We start from the raw sequence: 14,993 nt of genomic DNA, 5'->3' as shown, positions 1-14,993 counted from the left end.
AGAACTGAAGGAGTTTTAAATAATGAAGCTTTTTATGTTCCTTTTTGTTGACAGTCTGTGTCTGAGGAAAACTCTGAGTCACCAATAACTCTTTTAGTACACATTCTCTGGTGCTTGGTTTTCCTCTTGCCTACTTGTGTGCTAGTAGTGAGTAGCCCTAATGGAAATCAGGAGCCGGAATGACATGTGCATATCTCGAACCCTAAGCAATTTCCTGATTCAGAGGTGTCACAGTTCACATGTGCATTCAGGGAAAATCAAAACTCAAATTCCACCATCCTAAAATTGGCTTTGAGGATGGGAGGAGCTGTCATTCTCACCATTAGTGAAGTGAATGAGGACTGACGAATGACCATCTGATTTTTCCTTGCCTTCGTTGTTGGTATTTTGTCTCACTCCCCATCCAAAGGGTCAAAGACACTAAAATTAACAGTCTCGCAAATACAGACCATAATCTGACATGCTGTATGGACTGTTTGAGCTAAACTTGCCTTACAACACAAAGAACATGATCAGAAGCACTGGTCCCGATGAATTCTTCAACCCTGGCATTTACTAAGGAGGCATGGAAAACTATGGCTCTTGACTTAGTCAAAGTCTTCAGCTGGACTTTACAAAGATGTTTTAGAGTAAAATGCCCAGCCAAAATAGGCATAGTAGGTACTTCAGTCCTAGATTAGGTTTTCACATGAACATCTGATTTCCAAATAGAAAAACTAGATAGTCCTATGCTTTTCAAAAAACCAAGCTTTTTGGCTTCATTTTGAACCTAGGGATTTACAAGCTTCACTTGAGATACGCAGCCTGTCCGCATTTAGGCACAGCAGCTAGGAAAAAGCAGTGCTTTCCCTTCTTGGGCTCTCTCTCCTATGGAAATGTTTTTTTAACTTGCAAAAGGCAACTTTCAGCTCTCTTTGACCTTTAGATCAACAGGATGATCAGGAAAAAACAGAGGAAAGACTGGCCCACATTGCAGATCATCTTGGATTCAGCTGGACAGGTAAAGTGCACACTTTCTGCTCCAGAGAGAAAGGAGGGGAATGGTCCACACTCCTCTCATGTTTATTTTGGATGATTTTCTGATTAACTAAAGATGTTTTAGAAAAATATTTCAGAAGCTTATTTTGTTTGGGATACCAAGAGTCCTAAATGGACACCAAAGGAACCTGCTCTGAACAGTCACTTTAATATGGTGCATTTAATAGACTTGAGGCAGCAAATGGTAGCGGGGACAAGTGAAAGTAACATGGAACAAGATGGAAATGTTTTCTCAGGTTTTGGGATTAAACTGTACTTCACAGGCTTTTACTTTTCTTTGAATGAAGTTAGACCAGGGGAGTAGTAGTGGTATTAGCAGACCTCTTTACAGAGATAGATTTCTTTTTCAGAGCTAGCAAGAGAACTGGACTTCACAGAGGAGCAAATTCACCAGATCCGAATTGAAAATCCCAATTCTCTTCAAGACCAAAGCCATGCACTCCTCAAATACTGGCTTGAAAGGGATGGGAAACATGCAACAGGTTTGTCTCGTTATTGTGTGTAACTGTCTCCAGTCTGCTAGCTGAGGTGACAGGTGTGTTGTTATCACAAAGAAAATTTGGGGAAAATTTAGGCTACAGAAAGGATGACCATGGATTGTACTCAATGTTGTTTCTAGTCTTGTCTGTATAACACAGTAACTCAACAAATTTGTTAAAAGGAAAAAACCCAAAGTGCTAGTTTTTATAGGCTGCCATTTGGTTCTTTTTAGATTTTACATAGCACTGCTTCTAAATGTATCTATGATTTATATATGACACCGGGCAGTCTCCTGTATATGTCCTTCCTATGGAGAAGGGAGGGAGTGTTCTTGATTCTTAACTGAGCTGCATGGTGTCCTTCCAATGACACAGATACCAACCTGACCCAATGTCTCACAAAAATCAACCGCATGGACATTGTTCACCTGATGGAGACCAGCGGCATAGACCCCATGCAGGGCCACGGCACGCGCACCTACGCGGACACGGAGCAGTCCTTGGCTTTGGACCACAGTGAAGGTAAGTGGCTCCTGACCCAAACTGCCTAGGGTACCTCTCCAAGCAGCACTCTGCTCTGAAGTGTTGGCCCAGGCTTATCTGTCTGCTCTCATGACAGAGCACTGGAATCCCATTTTGAAGGCATGGACAGTGTAGATGGATGCAAGCATGGCATCACAAGGGCCACATTTCACTGGGTAGAAGACCTGAGCTTTCTTCAGAAGTAAACACTGTGGCCAGCAACGTTTGCCCAGTTTACCTTAGGGTTTAGTTTTTTGCTTATACGAGTGCTTTCATGAAAGTTCAGAAGGTTGCATTAGAATTTGACCAAGATATTAAAAATGGAAACTACTCTGTGCTTTGATAGAAAATCCCTTTGGATTTGAGTATCCAGGATATTGTAATTCTGTTAGGATGCTATTGCATTTCTTAAGTTTGGAAGTTCAGTGGATTAGATCCAGTGGTTGCAAACTAAAGAAACACCTCCAAATTATTTGGTTTAAGATCCTCTTTTCCAGAAGTGACACTTTTGGGTGCCTAACTCAATACTGAAGCATATTAGACAGCTGCAAAAGTCCCAGTCTTGAAGAGAATGTAGGACTAGAGGGCTGTTTATTACAATTAGCATTCTCATATCACTGCCAAGTAGTTTTAGAATATTAACCTCTCTGTCCTGCTCAAATTCCACACAAGCTTTGTAATTTCCCCCCAATTTGTTCTTCAGAGTTCACTAGGTTTCCAGTGACTATTGTACATAAATGAGCTGCTTCTTCCACCTAGCCCTCTATGAAGCATTTTCATCTTTTTTTGTACAGTTAATTTTTCCAGAAGCAGATAAATAATGGATATGGAGGGAAAAGTCACTAAAATCTGGGTAAATTGAGGTAAATTCCTGGGTAAATGTTATTTTGCCTGTTTCTGTCCAAATCTGGCTATAGTAGTGGCAATCTGGCATGCCTTGGGCTACTCCAAGAGGCCAGGTGCCCCCCCACTCAAGGTGTTCAGGAACTTCAGGTCACGTGTTGTGTCTGGGAATTTCCAATGCACGTGGAGGACGGGAAGGACCTCTGCATTCTGGTCAGACTTGTAAGGATATTTCTCATCTCTCTGTCTTGGCAAGGGTTTTCAGCACTGCAAGAGGAAGTGTACAGCTCAAGACACAAGCAGGAGCAGCAGAGACTATCTAGGGATGGCGAGCCAACCGAGCACCCCCCTCTGGTCTCCGAGGAAGACGTGTCTGTCAGTTATTCCCCATTCCAGGACAGTACTCCCAGGAGCGAGGCCGAAGTGTCCATGGCTGAGCTTCTGAGGCAAGCACACAAGGAACAAGTAGAAGCTGAATTCTCAGGGAAACCCCAAGATGTGCCAGGGAAACCATCTGCTTCACAACAGGAATATTTGTAAGTGCCGAAAGAGCAGGATGAAGCCATAGGGAGCAGGTTCTCTTTTCTCTGTGTAATGAGAGGATTTTACAGTTGCCTTTGAAACTTACAAACACACTAGAATTTTCCTCCAATTGTGGTTTTCACTTTTTAATCCATTAAGAGGAAGCCTTAAGGCTGAGGGGAGAAAGTCAGTCTGTCACTGTGAGCACAAAGCAATAACTGTGTCTGGTACATAGGAAAAAATTCAGGTTAGTAGAGAAGTGAAGGGGGTTTTATGTATATGTTCATGTCTTGGATGATAAGTGATGACATATTAATGAAAGTAATCGAAATCTTTCTTCAGATTCTGGATGGCTTTTTCAATGGAGGCAATTTTTTTCAATTTAATCATTACTTACAAAACTCATAACTACCTCTTAAGAACTGGACTTCTAAAAGTGCATTTCAGATGGCCAAAGGAGCAGAAACAAAGTGTTACAGAGGCAAGACACAAGTTCTTACAGGAATAACGCATGATAGAGTACACATAGAAGACCTGTGCAGCAAAAACTTGAATTCTGAGGTGGGGCTGTCAGTGGGGTTGGTGTCATTTGGAATGGAATTTGAAATAGATCATGTTTATTTCTCCACAGCTTCCCTGATTATGTGCCCATGCTGAGACCTCTTTGCAGGGTAGAGTCAGGTATTAATAAGCCAGCAAAATACCAAGAATCCCTACTCAAAGAAGTGATTTTCCTGGAGGTGATTAGCTTTGATGCGGAGATGCAGCTCCCAGCACTCAAAGGACAGCTGAGTCCACCAAATGGACTTAGGGGGATTCCTTTGCTCAGGATGTGCTGGGAGAGATTGTGGGAGAAAATAACATCTAGGAAATCTTCTGTTGCAGTGTTAGGCAAAAATGCCAATGCTCCCTAAGGATTTGCATCAGGGAATTAATTTCTTTGAGGAACAGAGAATACTTTGGGACAATAGTGCCAACACTACATGCGAGTAATGAAGACAGGGAAATTTCACTACACTACACTACACAGGTCTGATTATAATTAGGTGGAAAATCAGGGTAGATTTAAATAGGAACATGTAAGGAACATGCTCCAAGAGGAAATATACAATATTGAATGTACATTTGCTGGAATTAGATGCATTTCCTTTATAAATGTGTTACATAGTAACTAATATAATAATAAGTTCAACTAACTTGGGGCAGTGATTAACCATGAATCAGGCTCAACCATAAAAATGCCATTACAAAGAAAACCTGAACCTCTACTAAATTTTTGCTTGCTAAAGCTCCAGAATTCTACATGAAAGTTGTTTTTTCCACTTTGCAGCTGCACAGCTTGTGCTCAGTGTTGTAGGTGCCTCACATCCTTCTCTAACAATCCAGGCTCTCCCACAAAAAAACCTAAATGGTAGTATGTAGAGATGTGAGGGCACAAGTGAAAGCAAAGCTCTCTGAAATACTTTACAAATACCGGGTTTTGCAGACTTGCATGGAAGGGTTGGATATCCATTTGAGATTTGCTCAGGAAGATGGGTGGCATTCCCAGACAGACTGCTCTGTGGTTCCTGTCAAGGAATATCAGTTATTTCTAGACTTTGCCGAACAACAGACAGCATAACAATATGAAGTCACTGCCTAATGTTCCATTGCTGGAAATTATGAAGCACTGCACAGTAATAACTCACTTGGACCTGTAATTCACAGTGCCACAACTCCAGGAACAGAGCAGTCCATGGGAGCTGGAAAAGCAGCGAGCGGAAAATCTGCGCACTCAAGCACAGCCAAGGGAGAGGCTCAGAGAGGCCCCCCTCAGCCTCCCTCCCCAGTGCAGAGAGGGGACTCCCCCATCATCCAAGAGCCTGAGGACCCCCAGCTCCACCAGGAAAGCCTCTGTCCAAGGAGATCTAGTCTCGTGATTGTGGAGTCCACTGAGGAGCAAATGGAGAAGTCTGGAAGGGGCTTTGAAGAGGAATCTTTAGAAAAGGTAAGTCAACAACTTTGCCTCAATGTAATTGATCCAATAAACTAATTTTTATGACTCGCTGATTCTTTAAGATAAGAATATTTGTAATTAATTTGTGTCTGGCACTGAGTTTTTCCTCCTTCCCTCTGTGGTTTAAAGGTTCAGGTAAAAGCTTTTCTCCTGAGGTTTTCAAAGTTGAAGCAAACCCCAGATCCCAAAGTCTAGGCTGGTAATTTTGGTTCTGCTCTACCCTTCTTTGTCCTTTGGCCTATGACAGTTCCATCAGTGCCTGAGGGAGTGTCAGTAACAGGGGCAGAAACAAACAAAACAGATGTAATGCGAACAAAGTGATACCAGTAAAGCTCATAAAGAAAGGCAAGGCTAGCCCAGAGCAGCATCAGAAATGGTGTGAAAGGTCTCTAAAGTCAGTGAGACAGAAAAGAGACAGCAGCTGTGCATTGCAGACTACTAAGGATGTACTGGAAGAATGGTGTTTGTGTAGCACACAGGAAGTAAAGAGATACAGAGACAGAAGAGTGAAGAGGATATCAAAAACTGTACAGGGTAGGTCTTGGGTTGTATGAGACAAGGGACTTCATGGCAGCATTCAGAGAGGGGAAGACATCCACCAGCAAGGAAAGAAACCAAATGACTTTTAGTGGAGAACTAAAGTTCCCTGGCAGATGAAGATTTAAGAATAAACAGCTTACTTTGCCCGTTCTAAGTGGAAGAAAAGGAGAAGGCATCCTTGGGTAGGAAATTAGCTTTATAAGCCAAGTTAGAGCGGAGAAGGCGCAGCTGTACTGAAGCAGAAATTGTTTCACCTTTGTGTTTGTTAGAAACAAGGCCTTCTCTCTTAGCTACTATGTGACCAAAAGTATCACCTCTAGAATGAAGGGTTTCATTGCTCTGGCTCTGGGATTTCAGGGAAAGGTGGAATTTCAAGTGTATCAGATGATTGAAAGGGTATCTACAGCAGGGCTCAGTACAGCTGGAGGAAAGCTGTCCTCAAAATAATGTACTGCTTTTTCCTTCTGATTCTTTCACTGAAGTGAAACAACAACAGCAGCTGGTACCACCAGCTCCCCTTATTTATTTTCCCTTTTATATTTTTATACTACAGCTATTTCCCAGCGGATTCTTTCCTGCCTCTCTTTGCCATCCAAGGTGTTTGTTTAAACTTCTAATTCTTCCTTATGCAGGATAGACAAGTTCAGCACTTGTTACTAATTTTTCCTGATCTTTCTGAGGCTACTGCTACACTGTCCTCTTGTCAAAACTGTTCAGTCCTGCTATCTCTACCCTGCCCTCTGTACTTCCCCCTCAGGATTAAAAGGCTTTTGTATATTTTTCTGTATAATTAACCCACCAAGCACATGCAAAATGTAGGAATTGCAGAGCTAGTGTAGGAAGACAGAAGCTGTAGCCACTGCTAGTGCCACAGGCAGATCTTGCTTCCATGCTTCCCCTAGGAGTTAGCAGAGGAGTTAGGTGGGCTGGAGCTCAGCTCGGATGAGGACGAGATGGTCACTACCAGAGTCATTCGGCGCCGGGTGATCATTCAGGTACCGAGTGTTCAAGGACTGCGCTGAATGTGCCTGTGCTGCCTTAGGCCTGAGTTTGTGTTGCACCTCAAGCTGAGATGCTCCCAAATAATGCATCTCCACTGGATAAACCTTATGATTACAGTAACACTGCTAACCCCTCTCTAAACTCCCTAGATGCCTCGGTAAGAGGAAGATAAGATGAAGGCTTGTCAGCCCCGAAAACAACAAGGCTGTTATAACAATATAATTTATCTTTGTGATGCTGTGGCATCACTTTTCTGTGCATGCCTTTCTAAGGATTTATTTGCAGAATAGTTTTTTTTCCCTAACATTGCTGGGTTTTTTTCCATTCCCTAACCAATTAACTGATGTTGAAGTGACTTATTTCAAGACCCACATGAAGGCCTTGCTTCACAGAGCTTTTTTCTTTGTCATACAGGCTGATAGTATGCCTGAAATGCCACCAGAAACAGTCACAGAAGAGCAGTACACAGATGAACATGGCCACACAGTGGTAAAGAAGGTATTGTCAGTTGTGCCCCCTGCTAGCTTCTTTCTTCCCTGTAAAAGGAAGAAAAAAACATCTACAGAAATGCTGGACTTTCTGCTATGAAGGGGCATGATTTGAAGAGTAGAGAGTGGAAGGAATGAGAATTTCATCTCATGAGAGATACCAAAGTTTGAACAATAATTTAGATTCTCAAAATTGTTCTGTTACAGTGTACAACCTAACAGGATGTATTTTAACTTTCATTTAAAGCCAAGGAAAATTCTGCATAGATCCACATATTTTAGGAAGAAGTTGTTTATTTCTTTTTTTAAAACCCCACCAAAAATCCACTCCACTGCAGTCTTATCTGAGATGTTTGTTTGTTTGCTTGTCTTGATGAAAGCAATGGAAGGCTGGGTCTGTAAAAGTCAGATAAACCCAGAGTCTAGATCTTCAAAATCAGATCATGCTTAGAAGAACAAATTCTGCACAGCATGAAAGTGAAAGGGGAACTTCTGTGCTCTTTTCTTTACCTGACAACTTGGTGCTCCAGGTCTAGGACTTGGCTGAGCTGGGATGGTGGCAAACCCCATCTTCTGTCTTCTGGGAAGACATCACACCCCTTCAGCTGGATAGGCTGTCTCTGGAACCTGTTTAATTCCTGGTAGAATAATAAACCACCCCAGCCAAAGATTCCTTGGTCTCATTGCACAGAGGCGAGTGTGACGATTCTTACAGATAGGTCTGTGCCTTGAACTGTGCCACACAGAGGTTTGGGTCATCCGCAGAGGGATGCATACCCATTCTCCTGAGCAATTTCACACCTTGACCCTGTAATTCTCTTCTTGCTTTGGCCAGCCAGTGCCTCGAGAGCTTTAGCACCAGATGAGTCTCTTGAGTAGGAGATGAGTAATAGAACACAGAACCATCTACGCAGGTTCTTTGTCATGCAGGACAAAATGCCCTTTGAGTAGCATTTTGACGAATGCTACTCAAATGAGTAGAACAAAGAGGAATATTTTACTGCTACATCTTTGGGGACTAAACTCCATTCCTTCAGGTAACTCGGAAGATCATCCGGCGGTACGTTGCTCCAGATGGCATGGAAAAAGAGGAAGTGCTAATGCAGGGAACACCGCAAGTCCCTGTCCCTGTGGAAGAGGGAGATGGTTATTCCAAAGTGGTGAAGCGAGTTGTGCTGAAGAGTGACAGTGAGCACTCAGAGGTAGGGTGTGCTTTGCCTGCCGTGGCACAGAGCAGCACCACCCCAGCAGGGTTCTTAACCACTGCAGCTTAGCGTGCTCATTCTGCCACTCAGTCCTAGAACCCCACAGCTGCAGTAAGTTTACCTTGCTGGTCTGTTCTTGCTTTGAAGAGGCTAAAAACATCTGTGATTTAAAGAAAAACTGTTTTAGAGCCAGGTAATTACATACAGTCTGAAAAGGTAAGTGCCTTCCTGCTGTACTTCACTGTCTGGCCCTACAGGCAATTGGATCAGCACAACCAAGTTGTGAGGGAGAGCCACAAGCTGGCAATGGGTGTGCTTTCAGCAATGCTGGGCCAAAAGCAAGGTGCAGCAAGCAGTTATTGGAATTGTAAAAAACATCACGGATACTTTTGCTTGCAGGAATTACTCATCAGAAGTAATTCTTTAGGAGTAAAGTAACAAGAAAGAAAAGCCTTGATTTTTCCCCCCTTTTTTCTATTTTCTGTTTTCTTTTTTAAGATTTTTTTCTTATGTATTTTTTTCCTTTTTTACTCTTTTCCCTTTTTTAATTTTTCTTTTTCTTTTTTCCTATTTTTCCTTTTTCTTTTCCCCTCTTTTCATTTTTTTATTTTTCCTTTTTTTATATTTTGCTTTTTTCCTGTTTTCTTTTCTTGTTTTATTTAATTCTTTTTATTGTTTTTCTTCTTCTAGTTACCTTTTTTCTTTTTACATTACTTCCTTTTTATTTTTTCCTTTTTCCTCTTTTTCATTTTTTCTTTTCTTTATTCTTTTTTCCTATTCTTTTGTTATTTTTTCTTTTTTCCTGTTTTCTATTTTCTTTTTTCATTTTCCCCCCTTTTTTCCTTTTTCCTGTTTTTTTTTTTTTTTTTTTTCTTTTTCTTTCCAGGAAGCTGACCTTAGCAGATCTACACTTTACCCTGTGGACCCCCTAGACACAGCAGTTAATTTGGCCAGTGCACATCATGAAGTGTGGAATTCATCTCCATCTCACTTGTGTTTTCTAACCTTGCAGGTGACCCTGTCTGAACCTGCCATTCTCTCTAGTGCCTCCAAATTCCAGTCCGAGCCAGTGGAGGGCCGGAAAGTCAGCAAGGTCATAAAGACCACTGTAGTGCATGGAGAGAGGACGGAGAAACACCTGGGGGATGCCAGCCTGGCTTCTGATCTTCCATCAGCCAAAGAGGACTTTGAAAAGGTAAAAGCAACTTTTATATATTACAGCAGTACAGCAAGTGTGGCCACAGCCCCAGGGACAAAGTCTGTTCTCCTGGAAGGACCACAGCCGGTGGCCCAGCAGTCCTAAGCTGAGGGTAACTCTGTTCTTATACTCAGCCGTGTTACAAACTGCATCTATAAACAATGTGTAGTGAAAGCTGGCATTGCAGAATTAGCAAAGGCACTTGCTACAACAAAAAGAAAACATCATGGAGGCTTTGTGTGACATTCTTAGAAGTCTTGGGTGTGAGTGCAGTTAAAGTTCATTCCTGTGTTATCACTGTGGAGGTTATTGCAGAAGTGGCTACAGTTAAGCCCCCACCCTGAGTAAATGGATGTGTTCCTCCCCTCCATCCTGTCTCTTGTCCCCTTTATTAGCATGTCTTAGAAGTTGAAATAAATACTTAAAAACAGATAAATAGATAAAAGCTGTGCAGCAATAGGTGACGTAGGTATGCATTTTTGGGTTTTGTGACCAGGAATCCAGACCAGCAGCCTGGTCCCCTTTTTCTCACAGAGGCCAAACAAGGGGCAAGAGCTGTCTGGTAAAAGTTCAAAGAGACTGCTTGGGAAGGAGCACTTAGCGCCCAGCAACTGTCTCAGTAAATCCACACGTCTGGAGCAACTACTGCAACATACTTTGGTACAACCATTACTGAAATGAAACTGCCCCCTAGGAGACACTGTCTGTCATGTGTCCGCAGGAGGGAAGGATGCTTGAAAGGATGCAGTTACTTCTTACAGGTGCCTGTTCAGCATTTTCTCAGCATTGGGCTGTGTGAATATGAAGGACTAAGGTAGGAAGAGCTCCAGGTGTTTTGGGGGTGTTTTAATTTAAGGTTTATGTTTTCATTGGAGGCTTTGAGCTATACAGGTCACCACATGACAGTGCAAGTCCCTGCTTTGGTAGAGAAAGAAATCAAGAAAGATGATGGATCAGTAATTAAAAGGTTTGGCTTCACAAGCTGATGAAGTATTACTGCAAACAAATTAACCCAATCACAGGAGTGGATTGCAGTGAGTGCCTGCTAAGCTTTACTTGCAGTGGTACTAAAGCAACGACTAACCTGGCAGTGGCAACGGCATACAGAACACTGAAATAAAGCACTTTGCACACAACATGGGTACAGGGGTTAATACAAAGGCTGGTCTTTATTTTCTACAGTTTCTAAGTTTAGCAAAGTAGCATAATTCTAATTGAATGGAGAATGAATGAATGGCTGGAGAATAGCTAGAGATCAATAAATGTCATCATGCACTCTCCATTCATCATCCACCCTCCATCCATCCAACCTTCATTCCTCATTCATCATCCACTCTCCATACATCCTTTCAATCATCATCCAACTCTCCATACATCCATTCCTCATTTTCCTCATTCATTCGTCATCCAGTCTCCATACATGCATCCAATCATGCTCCATCCATCCATCCATCCATCCATCCATCCATCCATCCATCCACCCACCCACCCGTTCTCCATGCACTTGGAGGCCTTTCTCTCTAGTTCTAGAAATAAGAGGCAGACACAGGGTGGTAAACAGGGGTACCTTTATGTAAGGATCCTTAAGTGCACTTTCCCTCAGGTAGAAAATGCCAATGATGCGCACCCGGAACAACACATGTACAATCTTTATTGATTTGCTAATTTTAATTAGCATTCATCCATCTATACATACATTGCTCATCCACTCTCCATCCACTCCCTCTCCAATCATCATTCTTCAGTCTCCTTTCATTCATCAACCTTTCTCCAATTGTGATCTATGCTTCATACATCCACCCTTCATTCTCCGTGCATCTATCCTTCACTCTGCATCCATCATCCATTCTCCATGCACTTGGATGCCTTTCTCTCTGGTTCTAGAAATAAGAGGCAGACACAAGGTGGTAAACAGGGTTACCTTTATATAGGGATCCTCAGCTGGAAAATGCTGAGGATGCACACCCTGCATGATGCATGTTTTTATTGATTTTGCAAATTACCGTACCTGACAAGAGTCCCCAACTAAAAGCACACCCAATGAAGTAATGCCCCAGCTCTAGTACCTTCTAAATCCACCCCTCCTTGGATGAGGACTCAGCTTTGTTGATAAAAAGATATCTCAAAGATCTGATTTCAACCTTGGTTTCTAAGGAATACCAAGATAGCATAGGGGTCCTGGAATTCGTTTTTTCTTTCTGCCGAAGAAAATACTGAAGCTAGGTTATAATAATAGGCTACAAACAGATGTGTAAAGAATACAGAGAATATATAAAATAAAAAGGATAAAAATCCATAGGAGTTGACTATTGCATCATAATTACACCTTGCTGTGCCTTCTCTCCAGCATGTGTAACTCTGCCTTGGAAAAGCCTGAAAACCACGATTCTCTCAGAACTCCAGAACCGTGGCCTTTCTAAGTCAGGTCTCTTTTTTTTTGGTTCCAGGACAATACTAAGTAAAGCCAGCACACAGAAGAGGACTGTGATGAAGGACCGCTATGGAAAACATGTTCACATAGAAGAGCTGGAAGACACCCCAGAAGCACTCCCCAGGGATGACCTCCAGCATGACCTCCAGCAGCTTCTTAGGCACTTCTGCCAAGAGGACTGGACACAGGAGGCCAAGTGAGAAGCTGCCGCCCCTGCACAGCGCCACGTGACCCCTCCCATACGCAGCCGTCACCGTCCCTGGGTAGCAGAGCCGTCACTGCCGCTCCTACCTCTGCAGCCGCAGTGAATTCATTTCTCCCCATCCCAAGTTGCATTTTGTGCTGTTATGATTTTTCACCCTGTAAGCTAATTTGTGACCAAAGATAGCATCCTTCAGGCAGGATGATTTATCCGCCATGCTGGCGCCCTGTCAGTGTCGCCACTTGTCCCTGTCCCTTTGCTCTGGCGCTCGCTTACCGACACGGCCCTTGCCAAGCAGACTTCATCGACAGGCCTCTTCCACTGACTGTGTACATGCACCGTACAAAGGAGTTGATGTGTAAACTGTAAATAGCAGAGTATTTGAACTCACGAGACTGCAGAACACTCACTGCCCATGGGTATCGTGGGTTTTGAGGTGCAGTGACCCTGCGGAATGGCAACAGATCACGGAATGGCACCACCCGGACCACAGACGCTGACTGGCCCAGGAGGAAGCGCTGCAGAGCTACCGAGTACTAAGAGTTACTGTTTAGAGATCCAGTCTAGGCAAAGGCTGTGTGAGTCAGGCAAAAAGCAGCTGTTCACGTGAATCACAGCTGACTGTGGCCATTAATTGTGCAGTCACCTTCACACAGCCACTGCAACATTTCCAAAAGAAAAAGAAAGAAAACTTCCCCACTAGGTACCCAAGTTGCTAGCAGCTCTACCTGCGGCATGTTCACATATGGTATTCAAGCCTATAGATCTGGACCTGTGGCAGGGTGTATTAAACAATCCTAACTCCGATAGTCTCCCGTTTCCATCACTGCTTAGCCGACCTCACCGACCAACTGGGGGTGCTTCCTGCTGGCCACTGCACTGTAGATAACTACGGGACAAAGACTTACCCACTATACAAGGAGAATAATTAATTCACCATGTTTTATCGAGATTGCCTCTTAGCCGATACACGCATGTGGCATTTGAAGGTCAAAACCAAACCCTCCTAGAACCATGTCAGCTTCTTGGCCCTCTTAGCACTGAGCGAGCAGTTTTTATCTTCTAAGTGTTTTTTAAAGAACAAGTGTTCACAATCCTCAGCAGCTGTTTTCTGTTCATATTTTGTTATGTAACTATATATTATATATATATATTTCTAAATTGACCCTCTGAAAACCACATTAGCATGTCTGCACTTTTATTTTCCACACAGGGAATGTAAGGATCTGATATTTTGGGTGTTCTATACCTTAATATTTAGTGGAGGAAGCTCTGTAGGGTTTTAGCATAACACACATACACACAAACATACCAACTTAATGCTTTTAAACAGCTATCTTATTTTTTTAATAGTAGACTCAGCACCAGAGTAAAACCAACCCTCTCTTCTAGGAGCAATCCTTTGTCCAAGCTTATCTGGCCTTCTACAATTATAGGGTTCTTTGGTTTTGGTTTTTTTTTCAATGACTCACTCAGTGCTCAGAACAAGGGCACTTCCTCATTAAGGTAATAATGCCAAAAGCATGGAAACACCTCTGGGGTTCTGGCTTCCCGTGGGCAGAACCAATAGGTGCCGTGCTGACACTTTTTGGGCAGGCAAGAAAAGAAACTTAAAGAAAAAAGTGTTTTGGCAGCCAAATCGAATGAGACCCCTGATGAAACATCTCACAGCTCATCATGGCTTCCTGACTGTCAGAGACAGCACAGGAGGGTCTTCAAGGATGGGGTTCTCAAGAAATGCATTTCTGTTGTGTTATTTGCGGTGCAGATGATGTTCTGTGTAACAGCATAATGGTTATTCACCTCTTATTTTGATTTTTTGCTGTGTTATCAGAGAACTTGAATACTGTGAGAAGAAGTGAATTTTAAGTTGACGAATCAGCATCTTGTTCCCATGGTGATAACACTAATTGAATATATCTATGAGGGCATGTATTAGTTAAAAATTAAAAAGATACAACACTAACAATACATAGCTGCAATGTGTACAATGGCTGATTTAACTAAATAAAAATGTACAAGTGTTAAATGTAGCAATGGTGGCTTGCTTGCTTTTACTGCTGGCATGGTGGGATGAGGGATGGTGCCCGCACGGGGACCTCAGTGGCACCATCAGAGTCACAGTCCCTCTGTGCCCAGCTTGCTTGCTCGTCACAGACCCAGTGACGCCTCGTCAAGGGCATCACCTAAGCCAAAAGATGCTCTTTCCTCTCTTCCTCCTCCTTTTGCAATGACAGACAACTGTGTATAAACAAGTTCTGACTGTCAGAGACGGCACAGGACGGTCTTCAAGGATGGGGTTCTCAAGAAATGCATTTCTGTTGTGTTATTTGCCGTGTAGATGATGTTCTGTGCAACAGCATAGTGGTTATTCACCTCTTATTTTGATTTTTTGCTGTGTTATCAGAGAACTTGAATACTGTGAGAAGAAGTGAACTTTAAGTTGACGAATCAGCTGGAAAACAAAGACAGACTGAATTCTCTGCTGACAGGTCATGCCATGGATTACCTGTGGATTTTGTAGCTA

The 14,993-nt window shown here is 42.8% G+C and overlaps 1 protein-coding gene across 26 annotated transcripts in view; it reads left to right on the top strand.

Moving 5' to 3' along the window:
- ANK2 (ankyrin 2) overlaps nt 1-14,499 on the top strand; it is a 274,320-nt gene extending 259,821 nt beyond the window's left edge. For 23 of the 26 annotated variants that reach the window (XM_058023864.1, XM_058023868.1, XM_058023869.1 and 20 more), the window contains 10 exons: nt 926-1,000; nt 1,389-1,520; nt 1,893-2,039; nt 3,139-3,418; nt 5,112-5,391; nt 6,843-6,935; nt 7,357-7,440; nt 8,468-8,632; nt 9,648-9,830; nt 12,281-14,499. In XM_058023864.1, coding sequence (XP_057879847.1) covers nt 926-1,000; nt 1,389-1,520; nt 1,893-2,039; nt 3,139-3,418; nt 5,112-5,391; nt 6,843-6,935; nt 7,357-7,440; nt 8,468-8,632; nt 9,648-9,830; nt 12,281-12,295 — 1,454 coding nt within the window. In that variant the 3' untranslated portion in view covers nt 12,296-14,499. Of the gene's footprint in view, nt 1-925; nt 1,001-1,388; nt 1,521-1,892; nt 2,040-3,138; nt 3,419-5,111; nt 5,392-6,842; nt 6,936-7,356; nt 7,441-8,467; nt 8,633-9,647; nt 9,831-10,708; nt 10,801-12,280 lie in introns of all 26 variants that reach the window. The other 3 variants (XM_058023884.1, XM_058023871.1, XM_058023872.1) reach the window with 3 other exon arrangements.
- Nucleotides 14,500-14,993: the final 494 nt, after the last annotated feature.

Source organism: Melospiza georgiana, chromosome 5 (genome assembly GCF_028018845.1).
Source record: "Melospiza georgiana isolate bMelGeo1 chromosome 5, bMelGeo1.pri, whole genome shotgun sequence".
NCBI lineage: Eukaryota > Metazoa > Chordata > Aves > Passeriformes > Passerellidae > Melospiza > Melospiza georgiana.
This window is presented reverse-complemented; position numbering and strand designations above follow the sequence as displayed.